Genomic DNA, 26136 nt, shown 5'->3' with positions numbered 1-26136 from the left:
ACTAGATATCCTCAAATATATAGGTACATTGTTAATGTTATTTATTCTTGTTGTAACTCCACTCGCCCTTTGACTTATACTCATTTCAGCAACATGTATTTGTTGTACTTCATCTACTTACCCATTACTTTGCAATCTCGATCCTAGATAGTTCAAAATAATAATGTTTACAATCAGTTTACAATTTTCCTGTTATATGATCCAAAACACACTCACCGGCAAAATTAACCGCCCGCCTTAAAAATGGGCCATTTTTGATGTCTAGAATTTCCTAAACCTGTTGTCCGATTTAAATAATTGTTTTGATATGTTATAGCCTTATTCTATAACAACATTGCTGTAATAATATTGTTGCTAAACAGGTAAATTTTCATTCTATACCGGGTGTACCAATCAAACTGGTTTTTTCCCAAAGTTCGCATCACCCTCTGGAATATTCTAACATTTATAAAATACTGAAATTAAAACCCAATTATAGCCTTAATACAAGATATAACACTAATTGGCCATAGGAACACATGTGGAAATAAAGGACCGACATGAAATTATTACCGCCTCGGCTACTCGAAGATCGTCACATGTTTTACTGCTGATAGAATTAGTTTCATAAAATAAAATACCACATTTCCTAAGTGGAAATATTAGGTATGTTATGTTTGTATCTAATTTTGTAGTACGTTCCTCATGAAGTTGAAAAAATAAACATTCAAAGAAATATGGAATTATCTTAAATAAATGTAGTTTAATTTCAGGCCGCAGACCATGTGTGTCACTACCTTTTCGTTGGATTTAAGATTTTAAACAATTTGATGACCAAAATAATCATCTGCTGAATATTCTTTTGACCAATATATTTTGCTATTTTTGATAAATGTAGGTAAAAAATATCTTTAATAATTCAGAATCACTAAAAATCAATTGGTATTATTTTGGCACGCATATAAGCAGCGAAAATTTTTAGTATATATACAAGGAAGTCCAATAGACGATAGACGTTATGTTAATGTTAAACTTTGCAAAAAATCGATCGAAATCAACATATTTTATCATTAACAAATAGTATTTTAAGCAAAGTTTCCTTTTATATATTTACAAAAGTCTATATGATAATATTTAGGATAAACACCAATATTTATAATAATTACTTTATCTTACATACTTATTTATTCTTTATGTCGTTTTGTACAAAATAAAATAAACACAAAAGTGCCGATAATACCTACCAGATGATTGGACGGTTGTGGAAAACTCGAACTAGATGGTTTTAATTTAGAATTATACGCCGCTTATTACTCTCTATTTTAGAATTAAATCAAAAAAACCTATGTAAATAGCAAGGTCAATAGTCAATAGAGTTAGTTGTATGTGATACAAGCTACTAAACTATGCATGGTATTCGCTATATCAGAGGTCAATTCTTCTTAACAACGTGTTTTTACATAAGGTGCCTATTACCCCATGATGAATATAACAGGGCATATGTTCATTCTTCTTTGTCTTTTTCGAAACTCCTTATATCCTTTAATGACAGTCATACACCTATTGGCCGTTAAATATATATTCTTTATAATTTAAATTTTGCAACAATCTTTAAGACTACTATAAATTAATGCACCAGTAAAGGCCGGCGCCCACTTATACGGAACAGCCTGCTACGGAACGGACCGCGACGATCGGCATTTTAATATTTTCGTGTATTCAAATGGCTCAGCGCCTCCTTTACGGAATCGTAGCACATCGCGCTGAGCCATTTGAATACACGCAAATATTAAAATGCCGATTGTCGCGGTCCGTTCCCTAGTGAGCTGTTCCGTATAAGTGGACGCCGGCCTTTAGATTATGACAAAAACAGAGTATAGGTACTATGCTTTCATATTATTGTATATTGTCATAGATCTTCTGTATTATGAAGCATCGTGTTGTGGTTTTCGATTGTTTATTTATAGGAAAGGTCTATCTAGAGGAAGAGTTTATAGGCTCATCTGTATTTGCTCAAAAACGAATAGCGGGGAGTGCTCAATACCGATGCGGCGGGTCGCAATGAATGTAATAATAATATGGCAATGTTCTACGGATAAGGATATAGGAGAGGTATAAGCTCTTACCAAATAAGAACCCGCGAATCAACTTATTGTAGAGTATTGATGCAGCTATTGTAGAATCAACAAATATTGATGCAGAAAAGCTGAACATATTATGCTCGATGGTTTGAATTAGAATTAAAAAAAGTGTTAAATTAATTTTGCAATTGGCATTTTACTTACTTAGGATTTGTAAACGATGCAATCCAAAAATAAATATAATAATAGTCTTCCGTTTTATACCGCTCACGTGGCTTTGGGAGTACAGCAGGGTAGTCTGCTATATCTAGGGCCTACGGTATACAAGGAAGGTAACAGGGCCAGTGCTACGCTTCAACCGCCTATTATTACCCCTGGTTTTACCCAAGGTACTCATTTTATTCAGGCTGAGTCGACCTGGGGCCTATAAACATTTTTAAAATTGTCTAGTTGTTCTTGCCGGCGTACAGTGGTTCCAAATGTTGGAAACGTGGTCATAAGGCGAAAAAAAGTCTCTATCTAGGGATTTTCATAGTTACAGTTGTTTTCTCATACTATCGTAGAGTCGTAATACGCAGATATAAGGATCGAACTGGATGTATTCTGGTTCATAACTCAGGAACAAGTGAGTCCTGTCCAAGGTTATTTCGGCAGACAGAGAAAGTGAAAAAGAACGCGTATATTTAAAACGCTGTAAAACGTTTTGTGGTTTATCAATTTTATTGCTGTAAAGCAGATTCTTCTTTTTTAAGCATGTAGTAATGTAAAATGTAATTTAACTTAAGATTTAGTAACAATAAACGCCTTAAATTTGTTAATACATAAATAGTGAAAATATACTTGAAATAATCAAAATTATGTAAAGATAAATCAAAAAAATACAAAATTCTGCGACTAATGTTTATTAATCTTAAAATGTATAGTATTAAGGTACAGAATCACGTTGGTTTAGCTGCCTATAAGTGCCTATGCGTTTCTAGCTGTTGTTTGAATGAAAAAGTGGGAAATGACGCATATTACCTGATTCTGGCCATTGTTGAGTATGTATGGGCGGTTGTACATAAGCAATAGGTTCTGAATATTGTATTTCCTAAAGAAAATGTATTTGTAATCAGCAAATTCAAAAGTCCCTTATAATATAAAATTTTAAACAAATATGCGTTTAAAATAAAATGTTCGAATGCCTTTCTGTCATATTGGATCCGCCATTTTGTTTTAACAAAAAGTAAAGTTAGATTTGTAATCAGCGACCTTCAACTACAAAATTTGACAAAAAAATTTGCGTTTTGATTGATATTTTCAATTTATTTTCGCCATGTTGGATCCGCCCTTTTGTTTTTCAGAAAAATTAATGTCAGATTCGTCATCAGCGATGCCAAAAACCCTTAATAACGAATTTAATTCCAAAGTCTATAACCAATATACGTTTTTAAATGTTCATGACCACGTTTTCGGCATTTGGAACCACTGTGCGGCGGTAAGATTTGAACTCCGGACCACCGACACGCGAGCCAAGCACACTACCGCTTAGCTAACGCCGGCCCTTGGCTACGCCAAAAAGAAATAATATTAAAAAATCACTTATTGTTGAAATGTTGTACTAGTTTTTCTGTTTTTCTTTGAGGTACAATATTCACATCTTCCTACGATTTTGATGCTCTAGGGTTGACTGGTTCACTAATTATTTTAGCACGCTAACAATATTTCTCTTAATTTGTAGAGTAAGTATCCGATGTCAGCCGTCTATGCATTTGTTCAGTATACATATAATTCTTTGGCAAGAGTCCTCAAAAAGACCCGTCGATTTAAATTTGCTATTCTATTGAATTCAAAAATATAATTTGACTATTATTCCCGCAGATTGAATAACGAGAAAAAATTTAACGACCATCTCGCGGTTTTTTGTGAAACGAAATAATTACTTTTCATTTCACCTACTTTATCAACACCACTCTTTGTTTTATTGGAGTACAATATTATTTCCGGCTTTTGGTGGCATCGTGTTGAATTTGTTTATTTTGGTGCATCAAAGAAATCAATGTAATAGTTACCTATGTTTGTTGTATATTCAAAAATAGAGCTACTCTCTTCTTCTTTAGCCCATTTCTAAACAACTTTGGACATAAGCCTTCCCCAAATCTTTCCATATCTGTCTTTCCTTCCATCGCATCTTAGGTCTTCCTCTTCTTTCTGGGAGAGTTGCTCACGTCTTTATTTTCTGCCGGTAGTTCTCTCTTGATTTTCCGTATAGATCAACACTTCAACTTGAAATAATAAGACTTTTGGAAAAACAAGTCATTTGCGGGACGCAAAGCAATAAATTCGACCTTGGCGGAAAACGACCGGTGTGGGAGGAGTGGTGTAGGATGACTCACCACAGATTTTTGTAATCAATCGATGTCACTAATAATAGCGAAAGTTCAGAGATCGTGAGGTGATTCAATTTTCATATGCCGTCATGCCGTGATTCTGTGATAGCCTGCCATTGAAAAAAAAAGCTTGTTTCACATTATAAGAATTTCGACCGTGCGATGGTTAAAATCTACATAGTGGCTCGAGCTATCATATGGAATTTTTCTCGCTTCACCGCTTGAAACATTCGGTGAAGGGAGAAAGAGAAAGTGAAGAAACAGAATCGCATCGTAACTTATCGTTCGGGAGTATCTCAGCAAACATGGGGTACATTTTCATTTTTCGGTGTATGTTAATGTCTTGTTAATGTGTTACTGAATTTGAGAGTGAAGAATAAACATCCAATGATGTCTCACATTATTCTAGTTATGTTTTAGTTTTGAAGTAGGTCTTGGGGCCAGGTTCTATCTAGCCTCCTTGTGTCAGGACCATTGTTGAATAATTAACTTATTAATTCATTTTCGTGGTGAATGGTACGTTCATTTTGTGATTTCTTTACATAAACATCTAATGATGTCTCACCATATTTTATTTATGTTTTAGTTTTGAAGTAGCTTTTGGGCCAGGTTCTATATAGTCTCCTTGTGGCAGGACCATGTTGAATAATTAACTTACTAACTCATTTTCGTGGTGAATGGTACTTTCATTTTGTGACTTCGTGGCTCGATGGATCTCTTCTATGAGGAATCTTTAAGTCGTAGTGAAGTGTTTGATAAAGTTTGAAATTGATAAAATTGATAATCATGAAATAAAAACAAGAATTGCCAAAATAAATAAAAATAATATATTTTAATTAGAATACTAAAAAAATCAAAATCTATCTCGAGGAGAAAATTTAAATTAACATATCTACAGAACTCAGATTAGAGCGACGTCCTATATAGGTATATCCAAGTGAATCGTAAATAGAATAGAAAATATAGGAAAATATCCCAAAGTAAGCTAGGCAAAAGATGGTCGGAACGAGTTAAAGAAGACATGATATAAGAGAATGTAAAACCAATTAACCGGACCTATAAGAAGGTACAAAAAAAGCCATGCAAAAACTGTTAATATAATATAATATAATATAATATAATATAATATAATATAATATAATATAATATAATATAATATAATATAATATAATATAATATAATATAATATAATATAATATAATATAATATAATATATATTATGTATTAGTATTAATCTTTATATGGGTATGTGGGTAAATGTATCTATATTGTAAAATGGTAATCTAGTGGAATACTTACAATTTATAAATAAACTACTTAAAGACTTATCAACTTGTTTCCTTTTACATTACTAAAATATTGAAAAACAGTTTACACTCCATTCATTATGGTGATTAAAAACTCATAATCTTCTGCCTTTAATTTTATATCTGAGTAATATCTGAGTTATATCTGAGTTGATTATAATGTAAAAATTTAAAGGACCCCGCAACACTCCTTATGGAAAAGTGGCCCTGATCTTTAAGCAAAGTTCGGTCAATGATAGTTCTCATGCATGATAGTTCTCATACGTAGATTCAAAATAAGTCCATGGGACCTAGGTCTGAAGAACCACTATTCTGAAGCTACAGTCTTCTAAAGTTATTGGATTAAGGTACTCGGTTTACGTTAAGTGCACTCATCCACGGTCAAGTGAACGAAACTATTTAATATTGAACGAAGAGAGACTCATTTTATTCATGTATAAATGTGTGCGAAACACTAAACATTAAAAAATTGCCTACTTGTTCCATGCGAAGAGATATTAAAAGAACCGATAAGAAAGAGAGACAACTGGATGAATGACGAGATACTCGGCATGATGGACCAACGAAGACAAGCCAAGAACAAAGACAATCACAATTACAAAATAATTAACAATGAAATCAGAAAAAAGATAAGAGAGACAAAACAAACTTAATATGAGGAAAAATGTAAAGAGATAGAAGATCTTCAAAACAAATACGATCCATTCAACCTGCACAAAAAGGTAAAAGATATGGCAGGGCTGCAAAAAAGAAACCACAACACAACTATTTTAGACAAAAATGGAAACACTATTATAACGACTGACGAAAAGCTAAAACGATGAAAAGAATATATGGAAGAGCTTTTCGACGACGAAAGAGGAAACCTACAAGACATATCTTTCGAAAACAGAGAAACAAGTGTAGAAATTACAGAGGAAGAAATATTTTATGCACTAAAAAAGACCAGTAACGGAAAAAGCCCGGGACCAGATCAACTACCTATTGATATCCTTAAAATAATAGAAAATGAGTACATAGATGTCCTCTTAAAGCTCTTTAATGAAATTTATCAGTCGGGTGACATACCCAATGAATGGTTGACCTCAACATTTATTTGTCTCCCAAAAAAGAAAAATGCTAGAGATGCACCGACCACCGCACCATAAGCCTGATGTCTCACACACTTAAAATGTTTTTAAAGATCATTGGGAAGAAACCCAATTTGGATTCCGTAGAGGCGTAGGTACCCGTGAAGCTCTCTTTACATTCAACGTACTAATCCAGAGATGCTTGGACGTGAACCAGGATATGTACGTCTGTTTCATAGATTACAACAAGGTTTTCGATAAAGTCCGCCACAAACAGCTAATGGACGTCCTCAAAGCAAAACAATTACAATACAATGACCTTCGAATTATAACAAATCTATATTATAAACAGCAAGCACATATACGCGTTAACGAACACACATCAGAAGAGTTCGAAATTAAAAGAGGAGTGCGACAGGGGTGTGTATTATCACCACTCCTATTCAATGCATACTCTGAAGAAATTATGAAAAGAGCTCCTGTGGGAGAAACAGCAGGAAAAAAGGTAAATGGAACGCCAATTAACAACATTAGATATGCGGACGATACTATCATAATAGCAGACAACCTTAAAGACCTCCAAAAGCTAATGAACAAGATAGTTGAGTATGGAGAAGAATATGGATTATCAATAAACACCAAGAAAACTTTTATGAGGATATCAAAAACCCAAAATAATGATGAAAGCCTGACAATTAAAGGTAAAACTTTAGAACAAGTAGAAAACTACAACTATCTTGAACTGTCTATCTTGAAAACTACAAGAACAAACTTCAATAAAATGAGAAAGGTACTTTGTGCAAGAGAACTGAAATTAGTCTTAGTTAGGCTGGCAATGGACACTTAAGCATGGACACTTAACGCATCGACTACTAAAAACTTAAAAATATTTGAAGTGTGGGTGTATAGAAGAATCCTGAAGATATCATGGACCGAGCATATCACAAACAGCGAGGTCATGAGAAGAGTCAACAAAAGACTGGAGGTATTGGAAATCATCAAGACACGAAAGCTGCAGTACCTGGGGCATGTTATGCGTAATGAGAGATACAACATACTTCAGTTTATTATACAGGGGAAAATCCAGGGCAAGAGAAGTGTAGGAAGGAGACGAATCTCGTGGTTGCGTAACGTGAGGGAATGGTACGGATGCACATCAACCGAACTATTCAGAGCAGCAGCATCTGGGATCAGAATAGCCATGATGATTGTCAACCTCCGTCGCGGAGGTGGAACGTGAAGAAGAAGAAGATAAATGCGTGTTATGATAATTCTTATGTCGCTCTAGCAGTACAATTTCTATCGCACTTCTTTAGTTTTCCGAAGCCTTTTCGGAGGGTTTCTGAAGCCTTAGATACGATGCATCTATTTTTGATCCCGAATTCATATGCAACACGCAATAAAATGAGTCTCGCTTCTTTCAATAATAAATATTTTCGTTCACTTGACCGTGAATTAGTGCACTTAACGTAAACGGAGCACCTAAATCCAATAATCTTAAAAGGCTGTAGCTTCAGAATAATAGTTTTTCAGACCTAGGTCTCATGGACTGTCTTACTCGACCCACTGAGAACTATCATTGACTGAACTTTTGTTAAATTTGACCAGGGCCACTTTTCCATAAGGATTGTTGTTGGGTCCTTTACCAATATATTTATTATTAAAGATTAAATCTCTTGTACCTATATACAATAATATATTTTTGTGTATGATATAAATGAAATATTTTTTTCTTTACTTGTTTTTAAACAACGCATTCGACTTCTCCACAACTATCCAAGCCATTTAGATGTGCGTAAACAGGAGAAGGCACAACATATCAACATGATGTGATAAAAATGTGTAAGATTTGCTTTTTGAAATAACATGTGCAGATGTTCCACAATAACTACGTTATTCGCGAAACACATGTCCTCAGAAATAGTACGTAGCGATAAAAAATTATTCAACTCAGTTGTGCCAATCTTACAGCTGTTTTTGAAACCTACAACAATAAGATTTAATGAAAATATAGACAAAAGAATCTTGTAACTATATTTAGTTAACAATATTTTGTGTGTTTTCTTCTTTCGCTGAAGGAACTCTTTGACAATAATAATATGCCAATAGAAAAAGAAAATTTTAACAAATATATAAATATAAATATTATTTACAGCTTTTAATGAAAATTAACTAAAATGTAAGTTAGAAGTCCTACTTAAAATACGAATCTAAAGACTGTAAAATTACGTCAGATTTTTGAATCGAATTCCCAATTTATTACCAAGATATTATAGATCGTATTCTTCGTTGATCTGTACCGCTTGTTGGTTCAATTTTACCCTGCGGTATTAACATAATAGCCGATATTTAAATTTCACACAAATTTGTCCAAGATATGCCGCTTTTCTGGATTTCACTACCACTTTACTTTTATATAGATTTCTTGTTAATTTCAAAAACTTGACTAGTTTTAATACTGACGATACTCTAAGCATGAAGCAATTGTGAACAATGTCAGTCATCATTCAGTACACAGGTTTCAGGTCCACATAAGAGGAGAGAAGACAAAACAGATCCTCATTCGTAACTACACATTCATCGTGTCAGTTGTTGAAGTATATTTCTCGTGCGATTAAATGTGCTAACCAGTAGCTGCTTCTATAAAATTTCAAAATTTCATTTCCTGAAAGTGATTTTAATCCTTTTTTAATATACTCTTATATCTCAAGCACAAAACTCTCCTTTTTTTGTAGTCCGTATTCTTGTTATTGCTTACTATAAGTACCTGTGTCTTCTTACAATTATATGGGTGGTCCCCACATAAGTACTTAGCCTCTCCGCCCGGTGGCGCCTCTGTCGCAAGAGAAAGCAACCATTGTGTAATAAATTCTTGTAGACGGCGTATAGCAAAATATCAGCCACATCGAACTCGTAGTTTTGTTTTGACCGCGTGTGTAAAATGAAAAATGAGCAATATAAGTCGGTGTTTCGACTCTTGGTATTAGAGGGGATATCCCGCAGCAAAATCTAGAAGCGCCTGAATGTTGTAAACGGTGACTCTTCCCCTTGGATGAAAACTGTCAACAATTAGTTTAACGAGCTTCAACGTGGTGGCACGTCGTTTTCTAAAAAGACACTTCCAGGTACACCGAAAACGGCTACCGCTGAGGAAATGCTACCACTTGAAAGAAATCCAGGATATCGTATTGGTATACCGCCGACTGAAGGTGCGTGAGATAGTTGAGACAGTAGGCTTCTCAGTAGATCTCGTTGGTCATATCCTGCCTGAAATGTTGGGCATAAAAGAGCTGTCGCTCGGCGCGATGGCTGCCGCATTTTCTAACTCTGAACAATAAACGCAACCATGAGACCCCTTCAGAGCAGTGTCTGATGCTTTTTAAGTGTAATCCAAATGAGTTGCTACGTTGTTTCATAACCGTCAACGAAACATGGTTCCACTAGTATACACCAGAGATCAAGGAACAGTCGATACAGTGGACGTCACCTTGCAAACGTACTCGAAGGAGGGCGAAGACTGTCCAGTCGGCCGGAAAGGCGATAGCCACTTTTTTCTGTGATTCACAAGATGTAATCTATATCCACTTCCTGGAAAAGGGCAAAACGATCAGAGGGCTTTACTATGCCGCATTATTGGCAATTTTGAGGCGGAATAAAGAAGATAATCGCTGAGTCAAGTGTATCGAGCTAAAAGGAGATTCTTAATGTTGTTCTGAAGCTATTTCATTGTGGCATTTTTATGATTAACTATTTTTATGGGAAATAAGCCACAATTAAATTAAAAAATATTTGTCATCGTTGCATTTGGTTGTCTTTTTAAAGACAGATCACATGACATGATTTTTTGTGACGGATATTCTTGAGTTGGGGTTGATTTCATGTACTATCGAACAAGCGAGACGTGGCGCGTGACCTTGTCGTATTGTGCATTTATCGCTGTGTATTTTCGGGCAAGGTCAGCCGCCAGGACTCGTTTGTCAGATAGTAATCGAATGAACTATCTTTCAGTAAAGTCGTCTCAGGAACGCAACTCATAAATATTGGCAATATCATTTTAAAGTCTTCTACTTTAAAATGTATAATATATGTATGTCTGAATTGCCAATATAAATGAGTCAGATTAAATAAATTATTAGAAGAATTTTGGTCACTAAGCAACAACATTTTTGTTTCTTCTTCTTCTACGGCACTACAGCCCAAATTGAGCCTTGGCCTCCTTTATTTTTTGCCTCCACCAGTGCTCGTTTTGGTAGCCTAGTAACATTTTTGTTTAATTCATTATTATTTTTTATATTTTGACAACGACACCCGATTTGGGCGTCGAAACGTTAATAAAATTTTGTTTTAAAACATCATCATCAGGGCTTTTCACTCCGGGTGGAATGTTTGCCGCTCTAAAACTTAGAGCTCTCGGATTCGCTTATTGCGGTGAATCACTCCGCATTCCACTTATATGTTGTCAAAGTTTGGTGTATGTTTTGGCTTTCATTTCAATTTTCTTCCACTCATTTCGATATGTGCATAGTTCCCTCCAGTTTCTCACTTCCAGAATTTTGATATCTCTTATGACCTGGAAAAAGCAGATTACGTTCAGAAATAAATCGCCACTTCTTCGAAATTCGCTAAGTACTTTTCGGACCCTCCTAGTAAGATTCACGGCATACAAATACCATATAGTACTTGCTATTCGTAATATTTGTTAGGTTTGTAATGTTTCTAATATATATTTATATATTCGAATTATTATTTTATACAGAGAGAGTCTGTAATTTGGAATACATTCAATATCTCAAATACTAATTGTTTTTTTGAAAAATGCTCAGACCCGTCGATTAGTATTTCAAATTGTCCTTTTTGACATACAATAATAATGTATACAGGGTGTCCCAATTTAGAGATATGACGTCATCGTTGATTTTCTTAAATGGAAACACTGTCATTTTGATAGCTATTTTGATAGGGTGTGTAAAGTTATACACAACTGCAAAATATCAAATTTTTATTCTCTACCATTTACAAGATACTGGAAAATAACAAAGTTATGTCTGTAATTTGAAATAAATTCAATAATTAACTAATTGTTTTTTTGAAAAATGCTCAGACCCGTCGATTATTATTTCGAATTGTCATTTTTGACATACAATAATAATGTACACAGTGTGTCCCAATTTAGAGATATGACGTCATCTTTGAGTTTCTTAAATGACAACACTGTCATTTTGATAGTTATTTTGATAGGGTGTGTAAAGTTATACACAACTGCAAAATTTCAAATTTTTGTTCCCTATCATTTACAATATAATAAAAAATAACAAAGTTATGAAAAACAAGTAATCAAATAATAATTGAATTTAATTATTTCAAATAAGCAAATGCTCATAATGTTGCCCATTGACAATTTGACAATAATTGAAGGCCAACATTATGAGTATTTGCTTAATTGTAATAATTAAATTCAATTATTATTTGATTACTTGTTTTTCATAACTTTGTTCTTTTTTATTTTCTTGTAAATGATAGGGAACAAAATTTGAAATTTTGCAGTTGTGCATAACTTTACACACCGTATCAAAATAACTATCAAAATGACAGTATTGCCATTTAAGAAAATCAACGATGACGTAATATCTCTAAATTTGGACACCCTGTATACATTATTATTGTATGTCAAAAATGACAGTTTAAAATACTAATCGACGGGTCTGAGCATTTTTCAAAAAAACAATTATTATTTTAGTTATTGAATTTATTCCAAATTACAGATATAACTTTGTTATTTTCTATTATCTTGTAAATGGTAGAGAATAAAAATTTGATATTTTGCAGTTCTGTATAACTTTACACACCCTATCAAAATAGCTATCAAAATGACAATGTTGCCATTTAAGAAAATCAACGATGACGTCATATCTCTAAATTGGGACACCCTGTATACATTATAATTGCATGTCAAAAAGGACAATTTGAAATACTAATCGACGGGTCTGAGCATTTTTCAAAAAAAAACAATTAGTATTTGAGATATTGAATTTATTCCAAATTACAGACTCTCTCTGTATATCTAAGTGTTATGTTTGTTTTGCGCATTGTACTATTTGTAGATGCTGCCAGATTTTTGTTGCAATTTATTCTGCACCTACCTGTTCAATTTCTAACTTTTACGATTATTCTAATTTTATATTCTGCAAATTAATATAAAAAGCAAGTTAATTAAAACTGGTTAAGTGAACATCAAACAAAAATTATTTTATAAATAGACTATTAATAAAATTTACGTTCCTCCAGGGAAAGAATTTGGTATAACATTTTTCAAATCTTTTTTAATATATGATAATCTTCAATAGGTAACATATCGAGGCACTAACCAAATTGTTGGCTGTAGTGCTAACTTCACTTTATTTGAGCTTAAACCACATCGACAATCAAATTGTATAATATAACAAACTAAAACAGTATAATGTAAAACCATATTGTATAACAATAAAACAAAAATAATCTCCCAAAAATAATGAAGAGTTTAAAAAACCGCCAACTTCCAATGAACGAGAAATACACTAATTAAATATAAGCATATTATGTTTAGTAGTAATATATTAGTTATATTAGTAATAGTTATGAAAAAATCACTATAAGCACTGAAAAATCATCTATTATACAGGGTGTCCCGAAAAGATTGGTCATAAATTATACCACACATTCTGGGATCAAAAATAGTTCGATTGAACCTAACTTACCTTAGTACAAATTTGCTCATAAAAAAAGTTACAGCCCTTTGAAGTTACAAAATGAAAATCGATTTTTTTCAATATATCGAAAACTATTAGAGATTTTATATTGAAAATGGACATGGGGCATTCTTATTACATGAACATCTTAAAACAAAATTATAGTGAAATTTGTCCACCCCATAAAAATTTTATGGGGGTTTTGTTCCCTTAAGCCCCCCCCAAACTTGTGTGTACGTTCCAATTAATTCATTATTGTGGTACCATTAGTTAAAGACAACGTTTTTAAAACTTTTTTGTCTCTTAGTATTTTTTCTATAAGCGAGTTTTTATCGAGATACGGCTTCTTTTTTAATATATTTACATACAAATTTTATGGGGGTTTTGTTCCTTTAAACCCCCCAAATGTTTGTGTACGTTCCAATTAAACTATTATTGTGGTACCATTAGTTAAACACAGTGTTTTTAAAACTTTTTTGCCTCTTAGTCTATTTTTGATAAGTAACCTTTTATCGAGATGTGGCTTCTTTTTCAAAATATACCCAAAAATGTACATTGTAAATAAATTTTCAGATTATTAACAGCTCTCTATAATCGTACTTAACCATATAAAAATATGTGGTGGATTCGACAAATATTCAAAATATCTCGATAAACACTAGTTTATCGAAAAAGTACTAAGAGGCAGAAAAGTTTTAAAAATATTGTGTTTATCTAACAGTGCAACAATAATAATTTAATTGGAACGCACACAAAAGTTTGGGGGGGTTTAAGGGAACAAAACCCCCATAAAATTTTTATGGGGTGCACAAATTTCACTTTAATTTTTTTTTAAGATGTTGCTACTATAAGGATGCCACATGTCCATTTTCAATAAAAAATCTCTAGGAGTTTTCGATATATGAAAAAAAATCGATTTTCAGTTTGTAACTTCAAAAGGCTGTAACTTTTTTTGTGTGCACTATTGTATATAGGTAAGTGAGGTTCACTCAACTTATTTTTGACCCCAAAATCTCTGGTATAATTTATGACCAATCTTTTCGGGACACCCTGTATATACCAAAACAATAGCTATTGAAATCTACACTTCTTAATCTGTTTAGTGTTAAATTTGAAACTTGTATGTTAATAGCTAGGTACTGTTAAAATAATTTTAAAAGGCAGTATAATTTTTACTTCGACTATATAATATATCTGTAATGTATATGGGAGGAGTATAATCTGACCTTATATAAACATCTTGTCCAAGATTAATACATAGGTTTGTGGATGCATTCCGTCCACACGCTGGGTCCAGATCCTTCATACCTGCTCGGTAAAACAAACCTCGACTGTACATCATCCATTGTGGCATATTTTGCTATTTGTTGAAATTTTTCAACGAAGTCTGTACTCATTCTTTAATTATCCCAAGTGATTTAACTAAGTGTTATATTTCAACCACTATTCATCCAACATTGTGGCATAACATACATACATCGTCCGAAACAGTTACTGTACTTTTCTAGAAATCTAGAGCTTTCTTTCTTTCTAGATCTCGGAAATGTTCTTCTTCTCGTAGCAGTACAACCCGACGTGGGTCTTGGGTGACTTGGCACAACTAGCTTTCATCTCGAATGGTCGTCCATGATAGTTGAATCAGTGGATAGCACTATTGATCTTAAATCTGACCAGATATTGTCTCTCCATCGCATTCGTGGACATCCCAAGGGCCTTCTTTCTATCTGGACTTCCTCCCACTTGGCAAGGTGGTTATTAAAGAGTACATGGATATGCTCAGCCCATCTTAGATGTTGGTATTTAATGTTTTGGACTACATCGCTAGCCCTATACATCTGTTTGACCTCGGTATAGGTTCTGATTCGGTATTGGTTAATACTCGGGTAGTGATAAGGTCTAAAGATTCTTCTGAGGATTTATCTCTCAAGACATTTAAGTTCTTTAAATTGCTTTTGTTAGCGTCCACGTCTCACACCCATACATGAGCACCGGTTTAATTACTGTTTTATATATTGTTATTTCTGACGTTCAGATATTTCTCGAAAATATAAAAAGTATTATTTGATTAATGCCTAATTGCACCAACAGATCTTAAGCTTGAGACGTGCCTTCTTCAGAAGTTCAGCTTACAAAACATACGCGTTGCTCCATTGAGTCTTAGATTAATTTTCAGCTTGTCCCAATGGATTGCCACGTGGATCTTGCATCTTAAACTTTGTTTTAGTTAAGACATGCTTAGATAAGAATAAAAAATTATGGTGCAACGTAAGTGAGACTTACCGGTCCTATCTATAAGCTGAGCTAGGCTAAGCTAGAGCTTAAGATTTGTTGGTGCAACCAGACATAAGATATGTTTCCACACTAATAAAATAAAAAATGCTAAATTATCATTATATATGTTATTTTCTCAAATAAAGTGAGGTTATAAATATAACAAAACAAAATCAATGTTTGTTGTGGCTACAAGCATATTCCATGAACTGTAATAATGAAGTCGAAGCAATAAAAAGAGTATCGTCTTATTTTGGTCAGTATACTTTGTACTTATGACTTAAATTGAATATTTCATATTTTTATACAAGATATAGATAATACTGTTAAGAAAAATTGCAGCCCACATTGATTAAGTGATAAAGATATGATTTTATCGAACGCGATTTCCAGTAGAGACTCGTAACTAAGTAAAATGCCGTTACGAGCCGCCACTGTTTTAAATACCACAGAAGCCACTTTTATTGAACACTTTATAAACGATATAATATATATTTACGAATAAAATAGAAAAACAATGCATGAAAAATGTAACATTTTACTTTCAGTCAACAACAACTTTAACTTTTTTCCTATAGTAAAATCAGTCCAAGACCGTAACATTACTAACCGACGACTCAAAACTGCTGGACTACAAATTTTATTATTTTTCACCGCTTTTGATAACAAAGTACATAAACATGAAATAACTTCTTTTCATTCTCACCGAATTTATTTATTGGCTTAACCTCTTTCCCTAAACACTACTTTCATCAGAAGGGAGAGATAATTTTTTTATGCAGAGGGTGTTTGATCAAACCTTTATTAACATACTATGGTCATATTCATCATAAAATATTCAGTTGGAAGATCAATTACGACTTATCTTCAATTTTGCCGATGTAAAAACAATTAGCCAACTTAAAAAATAATTGAAGCTTATATTATATTAGTATTCATTTACTGTTTACTTGACATTCCATAAGAAGGGGTTTTTAGAAACAGGGGAAAATGAAAATGTAGTATGTCAAAGTGTGTAAATAATTTATTTCCTTAGCTGAGCGCTTTCGACATAAACGTCATCATCGGAGCTAATGCTAAAATAAAAAAAGAGATCTTGTAAGAAAAAGAAGTACAAAACTCTTTTTTTACTTACGTCAAATACTAAAGTAGTATTTGACGTAAGTAAAAAAAGAGTTTTGTACTTCTTTTTCTTACAAGATCTCTTTTTTTATTTTATAAAAAAAGAGATCTTGTAAGAAAAAGAAGTACAAAACTCTTTTTTTACTTACGTCAAATACTAAAGTAGTATTTGACGTAAGTAAAAAAAGAGTTTTGTACTTCTTTTTCTTACAAGATCTCTTTTTTCATTTTAGCATTAGCTCCGATGATGACGTTTATGTCGAAAGCGCTCAGCTAAGGAAATAAATTATTTACACACTTTGACATACTACATTTTCATTTTCCCTTATTCATTCAAGTGTGTACAAACTTATCAGTCTTTCAACTATTTTTAGAAACAGTCAGCTAAACTTTTTTAAATTTTTCTTCTTGTGCCACTCTTATCGGAGATTAGAAATCATCACGGCTACCCTGACCTTGCTTACATCTGACTTAAATAGTTCATTAGTCGTGCAGTCAAACCACTCTCTCAAATTCCGCTACCATGACATTCTTCTACGGCCTGGATTCCGTTTTCTTTCTATTTGTCCTTGCATTATATTTTGAAGTAATGCGTATTCATGTCCTCTCATCAGGTGACCCAAATATTCGAGTTTTCTTCGTTTTATCGTTAACAAAAAGTTCTGGGTCTTTTCCTATCCTTCGTACTACTTCAAAGTTTGTGACTCTTTCAACTCAACTTACCTTCAGCATTGGACGGTAGCATCACATCTCCAAACTTTCAATATTTTTTATGTTGTTCTGTTCGAGATTCCAGGCCTGTACACCGTATAATAGCTTGTTAAACACGTAGCCTCGTAGCATTCTTAATCGTAGAGGGAGGCTTATATTTCTTTTGAAGAAGAATTATCTCATCTTTATAAAGGTGGCCCTGGCAATTTCGATACGTGTTTTAATTTCATTGTTTTGGTCGCCAGTTTCGTTATTAAAGTTCCCAAGTATTTGTAATTTGATACTTTTTCGATTTGAATGCAATACTAATATGTCCTGGTTGTGTCATGTTTTTACTGAAGACCGAGAAATAGCCGATGAGCTTTTACACAACATCGATACAGCTAGACGCCAAAAGTGGATAAAGACTGTCGAAAACCTTGACTTCAAAAAATCAAGCCGGCAGGCATGGTCCTTGTTGCGGAAAATTGGAGGAGCTAACCAGCTAGAATCCAGAGAGTCTAAAATGTCTCCTAACAAGGTTGCCTCCCATATAGTATCTCTATCCAGAGCTCCACGAGATCGAACACATACTACCAACGTGAAAAGAGACTTAAGGGCATTAAAACAAATGAACAGAACGAACTCCGAATATTCAGCAAGAATACTTATTTCTGAAATCACACATGCGCTGAAAGAAATGAAATCAGGTAAAGCACCTGGGTTTGATGGTATCCATCCAGAGTTCTTGATACACAGTGGTGCATACACGAAACAGTGGCTTGCAATGTTCTTTAATGATATACTTCAGTCAGGTAACATTCCTTTCTCACTTAAGCGAACAAAGATAATTGCAATTCCGAAACCGGGCAAATTAAACGATAAGCCAGAAAACTACCGCCCCATAGCTCTACTCAGCATGGTATATAAACTATTAGAAAAGCTTCTCCTCAACAGAATTAGTCACAGGATACTAGAAAATGTCCCCATTGAACAAGCTGGCTTCCGCCCTCATCGATGCTGTACGGAATAAGTGCTGTCATTAACAACTTTTATAGAAGCTAGTTTTCAAAAGAAACAAAAGACAGCAACAGTATTTATAGATCTAACAGCAGCATATGATACTGTTTGGAGACAGGGATTAATATATAAACTGGCCCGCATTATCCCCTGCAGAAAGATAATTAACCTCATTGACAACATGCTGACCAACAGAGCCTTCCAGGTTATAATGGGAAAGGAGACGAGTAGACAGATGAAACTTAACAATGGTCTTCCACAGGGTTCTGTCCTTGCCCCTTTACTTTTCAGCCTCTATATTGCTGACATGCCTGAAACCGAATCTCGGAAGTTTGGATATGCTGACGACTGGACCCTTGCAACAAGCCACCAATCTTTAGAAACTACAGAAATCACTCTCACGAATGACTTATCCATCCTCAGCGAATACCTTAAGAAATGGAGACTACAGCCAAGTACTACAAAAACTGAAGTATCAGCTTTTCATCTAAACAACAAGTTGGCAAACAGAGAATTGCGAGTGTATTTTAATAACAAGCTGTTAAAACACAATAAATACCCGAAATACCTTGGGGTTACTCTAGACAGAACGCTCACATTCAGAGAACACCTGACGAAAACAGCAGCAAAATTGAAAACACGCAACAATATAATACAGAAACTCTGCGGCACTACAACCTACGCCGCGAACATGCATTGGTTAAAGAATATAACAAAATAATGGACAGTCACCAGCTTCTAGTCCACAACGACATCCCCGATATTCTTGGAAACCGTCTCCGATCCAGGTTACCCCTCTACAATCTGCTCAAGCGCTTCAGCAATCCAACTTTGACTTAAATACCCGATGGAGAGAAGATTGGGAAAGTAGGACAGATCCGCATTACCATAGTCTACCGGACATCATAGGGAAACCTGGCGAATTTGAACGTCCCCTTAAGATTTGGGCAGCCCTTAATCGAATTCGAACAAACTGTGGAAGATGCGCCGACTCCCTCCACAGATGGGGTAAACTACCCTCGCCTTCTTGTGACTGCGGCGCTGCAAGACAGACGATCAGTCACATTGTTCAGGACTGCCCACGCAGAGCATACACAGGCGACCCTATAGACTTTGTAATGGCAACCGAAGGGTCAATCGAATATATAAAAAAATTGGACATCTGTTTCTGATGCATTGTATAATGCATAAATCTAAATATATTCGGTGATATACTTAAGCCATACGCTAAATAAATAAAACTGAAGACCATATACTTGGTTCTTTTATACTGATATTTATCCCATAATTGTTGCAAGCAATATTTATGTTTTTAAGTGATCGTAATTATTCTACTGTTCTTGCCACTAGTACAGTGTCGTCCGCGTATCGAATATTATCGACAACCTCTTCATTGATTACAATTCCTTCGTTTGCTTGCAATAGAGCCTCCTGGCAGATGCTTTCATTATATGTATATTATGTTACGGACAATGATGTAAATTGGTCATTGACGTTAAATACCGGTATTTGTCGTGAATGTCCATTTCCCCTGGTTATTAACGACAATGCCTGGCCATTAACGACAATAACATTAGCTATTGGCCAATGTTGTAAAAAAAATAACTTAAAATTAGAGTTTTCATCAATAACCGGTCTATGACGACAGTGGCCAAAAGCAAATGGCCAATGTTGATAAATAAATCAAATTAGGTATGATGTCCTATTATTTTTTTATATAAGATAGCTTTTGAAGGCTACTCATTTTTATTTTGACAAGATAGTAAACCATGGCATTTTGTAACACTTTTTACATAAATTTACTATATAATATGACAGTGCGAGAACAGAAATGTAGCAAATAATAAACATAACCTAAATTTAGTCTAAATTTCAACATTGACCGATTAACAACGAGCATTGTTGACATTGACCGGACAATGATGGAAATGTTATCAATGTTATCCATATTTAAAATTATCATCAATGTCGAGTTTCTATGGACAATAACGTTAATATCCGGCCATTGTCGAAACTAATTCAACAAGCCATTGTCGATATTGACCGGTTATTAACGTTCTTGGCCGGATTTCCGTTATTGCGCGTAACATATACATTAAATTTCTCTACGTTTTTACGAGTCTACGAGTCTCTCGTACACCTCTACGTATTTATATTGCTTGTGATGTCTCATTTTTTATTTTGATGTTAGCTTCCTGATTCCAATATAGATTGAGAATTATTCGTAAATCTTTATTATCTATGTCCTTTCTTTCAAGAATGTGTCTTAACTAATCATGGCGTACTTGAAGGGAGCTTCTCGAATACTTTTAGTGCTTCTCTGAACCCCATCTGGATATCAATAATATCTGACTCCAACTTTTAATAAACTGGGTTGTGGGCAGAAATATCTTTAGTAGATGGCTCATTAAAGATATTGTTCGATGTTCTGAATATTCTTTTGCATTGGATTTCTTTGGCAGTATAACGTATAACGAATGTAGACAACAGCCGCTCTTGAGGTATAATACCAGTATTGTATATTGTGTTAAATAAGTATAATATTAAATTATTGCAATATTTATTTTTAAATACAAACAGTTAAAATGTTACTTTTGATTTTGTCCAGATATCTTCTTTTAATTATTGATAAGTATCACTTGAAATATTTTCTTTTATAATGAAATAAAATGTTACGTTACATAAAAATCTAATCTATGAATAACAAGTTAACTTTCAAAAGTGTAAAAAAAATATCTGTATAATTTCTACATTTTTACCATTATTAATTAAGAAAGTTAGCTAAGATTATTTATAAAATCATCGCTTTATTATGGAATAGGCAATCAAGTAAATTAAAAATCAAAACAATTAATAATTATTGTATAAGCCTTATATTATTTTTTTTTGTTAGTGACCTATAATAACGCCCAAATTGATTTACTAATTGAGAGTTTTTATGCGGCACATACACCCTTTATTTTATGGTTTGCTCCTTCTTCAGCATTAAATACCCGTATTTTTATTTGTATTATCTAGGTTTGTGTAGCATCTACCTTCATACCTAGCAAGTAGGTAATATTTATTTTTGTATAGTCAAGCAGATTTGATTTTCAATTTTGGCATGTACTAGATCTTAAAGAAAAAGACATTTATTGTCTTTTTCTTCGATAAATATTTGCAATAACAATTTATATAATTTTATTAACCCCGTAAGAGAATATGGGTTTAAAAATGAATAAACATTTTCAATTTCGTGGCAACCCGAAACTGCAGCCGTAATATATTCTAGTTCAATCGGAGAGTGCAGCAAGTATCTCTACCGGTTCCGGAGCTTTTTAGCCTCTCATCAGGAGATACATATGCTCTTCTCTCTGACTGAACCAGGATAAATATCCGCATGCAGTCACGGATCACAACGAATGAAATAGCAGGGATGTCCTAGCTACATCTGCTAGAAAAAAGACTAAGTTTTCAATCTAATAGCAAATAAAACAACATTTAAAATATTATTTTACATCATACCAGATTGAAAACAATGAAAATATTCGCTGGTTACACCATCCGAGGCTTCTAAAGCCATGCGGATGCTGATACTAAAAGAAGGTGGGGGAATTTTACAATTTATATATCACATCCCATCTGCTTACCGCTGTAAATTTCCAGCTAGAATGCTTCCCTTCGTTCTCCAAATGGAGTAAATATATAAATTAAAAATGAATTAACATTTTAAATTTCCTTGCAACCCGAAACTCCAGCCGTATTATATTCTAGTTCAATCAGAGAGTGCAGCAAATATCTATAACGGTTTCGGAGCTTTTTAGCCCCTCATCAGGAGATATCTACGCTCCTCTCTCTGACTGAACCAGAATAAACCTCCGCGTGCAGTCACGGATTGCAACGAACGAAATGACAGGGATGTCCTAGCGACATCTGCTAGAAAAAAGACTAATATTTTAATCTAATAACACATAAAACAACATTTAAAATATTATTTTACATCGTACCAGATTGAAAACAATGGAAACCTTCTCTGGTTACACCATCTGAGGCTTCTAAAAATGAAAGCCATGCGGATGCTGAGACTAAATTTTGAGGGAATTTTAGAATTTGCAATCGCTCCCATCTGCTCAGCGCGGTAAATTTCCAGCGAGAATGGTTGCCTTCATACTCCAAATAGAGTAAAAATAAAATAAATTAAAAATGAATAAACCCTTTCAATTTTATTGGGAATGAACGTAGTATATAGTTGTCGTTCTGTCGTAAGCAGTACCGGCGCGAGGGTATAAGGCGCCCGCCTGCAAAAGAAGCATAAGCGCCCTTCGGTTTATTTTAAATTAGTATTTTATATAGCACCGGCAGAAAAAAAGTTCATTTTGGCGCACCCCAAATAGGAGCGCCCGTCTGCAGTGCATCCCTTGCAGGCCCGTTATCGCCGGCCCTGGTCGTAAGTAGCGTAGACTAGTACTATTATCGATATAAAATAATATGATTTCTGTTTGTTACATTTAAAAGATAGGCAGTTAATCCCATGTTAAATAGTAGATATTATTTCTTCGACTTATGAAAGCGTACCAAAATTATTAGCGAAAATAAACGCCGTCAGTTCACAGCAGAAGGGCACAGATGGTTGAACCTAGAATGTGCATACAAAATTTGCTAGGACGTGCCTTGTACTATGAACTCATTAAACTGCTTACATCGAGGGAATTGTATTCGATAATTTTTACTAAGTCATTTGCATTTTTGAACCCTTGTGTAAAGCTTTCGTTTATTAGGTAATATGATTATTTTTCATAGAACAAAACTTTGGTGGGTTCATTTTTATGAAGAAATCATAATATGATTAATATTATTAACCCTTATTTAACCACTGACATGCGGTATGCCACACCGCGCTAAAAATACCTACATTTTGTCGTAAAACCTGTTTTATACAAGATGCCTAGAACACCTTATGTGTATCTTAAAATGGTGTATAATTATTGTAACTGCTTCCAACTGCAGCAGTTTTATTATGGTTTTATGGTTTAGTCTTTGAGCTACGTTGACGTAAAGTTTTTTTGCGGCATCATCAAACCACATTGTCAGTGTTTACGTTTCTATGGTTAAAAGTAGTCCACTCAGTATTCTTTCGCTATTAGTATGGCAGCAATTTCATCAAGTTTTTCAACTTTCAAGTGAATTATTATTATAAATTCGTGATTATTTTACTATTTTTTAGTTACCAATACTAGTTTTTTTGTAATTCAGTTTATAAAGGATTTAAACCTCCACCATTTTTTTAATATTATGCATGCGTTCATAATTTTCTTGAAAAAATAAATTTTTTTGGAGCAGTACTTTATTCTACAGCAGTGTGGAGAATTATTACGTAGTGAATGTAAAAACAAATACAGTGATTTGATATATCAAGACATTGACATACAAAGACAAATTCACATTGAAAACAAAGGAGAATAGGCAACGGTATGACATACCACAAGTCTGTCTATATCCTGAAACATCCACGTCAGTAGTTGAGGGTTGAATTCTTTACAGTACTCGCGGGTCGTGGGGAAAGCAATCACAACATATTTATGAATAAAACAGTATATCTAAAATGTTAATACAAGAGATAAAAAGTAAACTGTTTTAATCGTATTTAATTGTTACTGCAAATATTACTAATTGTTCTCTTTATAATCATATTTCAGGGATACTTTTAATTTTCATTTATTTACTTAACTCTAACTAATTTAAAAATATTAATAATATATAAATATTTTTTTATTAAACAAAACAATAATTCTATTAAAATAATCAAAGATCTAAGTCACAAATTACTATAAAAACAAAATCAGATTTAATTATTATAGTATTAGATCCCTGAAATATTCAAATATTTATGACAAAATTACAGTTTAGTACACATAAAATGTAATATTGTCATAACTTCGCCGAAACCATTATACATAAAAATGTATCACACTATCTCGTCAAGATGGAAGATTTTTTCACAACGGTTCCAAAAACAGCATGATCAAAAATTAACAGTTAAAAAATCAAAAATGGTTATTTTCCTCCAAGACCGAATTTCATAAATATAAGTTCCTTTCCTTTCGAAAGTATATCACCTCCTGGTGCAGTAATTTCATTTAATTTTTGCATTAAGTTCGGCGCCCCCGGAGCATTCATTTGAGGTTGTTGATTATTGGGCATGGGACCCCCGGTGCCCATCACATTGGGTACTACCTGTGGCACTCCTTTATGCTGTATTCTATTGGAGTTCTGGAATCCTTGATTTTGGTTTTGGAAAACTTGGTTCTGATTGGAGAAAGGCTGTTGTTGTTGCTGTTGCTGCGGCTGGCTTGTGCCCATGAGGCTGCTAAACAGTCCACCACCACTCGACGTGGTTGTGGGAGGTTGCTGGTTCATTTGATTCATCTGCTGACCACCAAAAGATTGTTGTTGCTGTAGTGGAGGGTGTTGTTGGGATTGTTGTTGTTGTTGATTACCACCGGGCCTCAGCATGCCTCTCGCTCTCCCCTAAAGAAAAATCCAATGTAATATGCTCCACTGTCATTATAATATTTAGATACAGGGCGTTCTATATGTATTTTTAAATAAATTTACAAGAAAACTTGCTTTTTAATTATCAATTCAATAAGAGACATTCAAGGCAAAATTCCATTCTGAATGTACTTTCTTATTAAAAACTTATTACTTTAACCCTTATCCGGGCAAGGTGGGCCCGGCGGGCCCGAGACGCCAATTCTTTTATCATAAACCGATAAAAAAGTTTTTATTGAATTTTATGCATCACTGAATTTGTTTAGAAGTGTGTTTCCTTCAACATAGTCATGAGCTATTCAAAATATTCATTATCATTTTTGAAATTATTGCATCGAAAGAATTTTGTCACGTAAGGGGGCAATACGGGCCTGTCGGGCCCTACTTGTATTTATACCTAAAGTCTAAATCTTTGTTACAGAAGTTATCTGGCAGTCAGGTAATGTTTTTGTGGATTATGTAAAAGACTTTTATGATTCCGGAAATCCAATAATTAAGTCTAAACGTGCAACAAACAATTTAAACACCTGTTCATCAAAGAGATGCTTACAATACGTGTTATTCTAAATGAATTGTAAAAACTGATAATGATTGTTGGAATGTAATAGTATTTTTAGGTGGGTACCTATATATATTTTGAAATAAATAATGCATCTGCTATCAGTCGTTTGATACCGATGTTAGTGTCGACAACTACTAAGCCAGTAAAATTATATTGAATTACAGTGAAAGTAGATAGTGCGACTAAAATGTCCCGAAAACCATTATCAGCCGCAGAACTGCAAGATATTGCTAACAATTTATGGGATTCCGATGATGAAGAATCTCCTGAAGTAGTTGGCATTGAAAGTGACTCTGAAATTAAAGATCATCTTTCGGAAGCAAGTGAAGAGGATGATCAGCAAGTAGTATTGAGTGATAATGAAGAAGAATGTGTAGCTACCAGTTCCCAGATTTCAGAGTGTGTAATT

General features: G+C 33.9%; 2 protein-coding genes across 3 annotated transcripts in view; one reads left to right on the top strand and one right to left on the bottom strand.

Annotated features, from left to right (window-relative positions):
• Positions 1-26136, top strand: part of LOC114343993 (alpha-tocopherol transfer protein-like) — a 391725-nt gene that overhangs the window by 351962 nt on the left and 13627 nt on the right. The gene's annotated exons all lie outside the window — the stretch shown is intronic.
• LOC126881345 (RIMS-binding protein 2) overlaps positions 19304-26136 on the bottom strand; it is a 509061-nt gene continuing 502228 nt past the window's right edge. For both annotated transcript variants that reach the window (XM_050645576.1, XM_050645577.1), the window contains exon 18: positions 19304-25141. In XM_050645576.1, the coding sequence (XP_050501533.1) occupies positions 24668-25141 (474 nt within the window). In that variant the 3' untranslated portion in view covers positions 19304-24667. The remainder of the gene's footprint in view (positions 25142-26136) is intronic.

Source organism: Diabrotica virgifera, chromosome 3 (genome assembly GCF_917563875.1).
Source record: "Diabrotica virgifera virgifera chromosome 3, PGI_DIABVI_V3a".
Lineage (NCBI taxonomy): Eukaryota > Metazoa > Arthropoda > Insecta > Coleoptera > Chrysomelidae > Diabrotica > Diabrotica virgifera.
The sequence above is the reverse complement of the archived record's forward strand: the minus strand, read 5'-3'. Positions and strand labels throughout refer to the sequence as shown.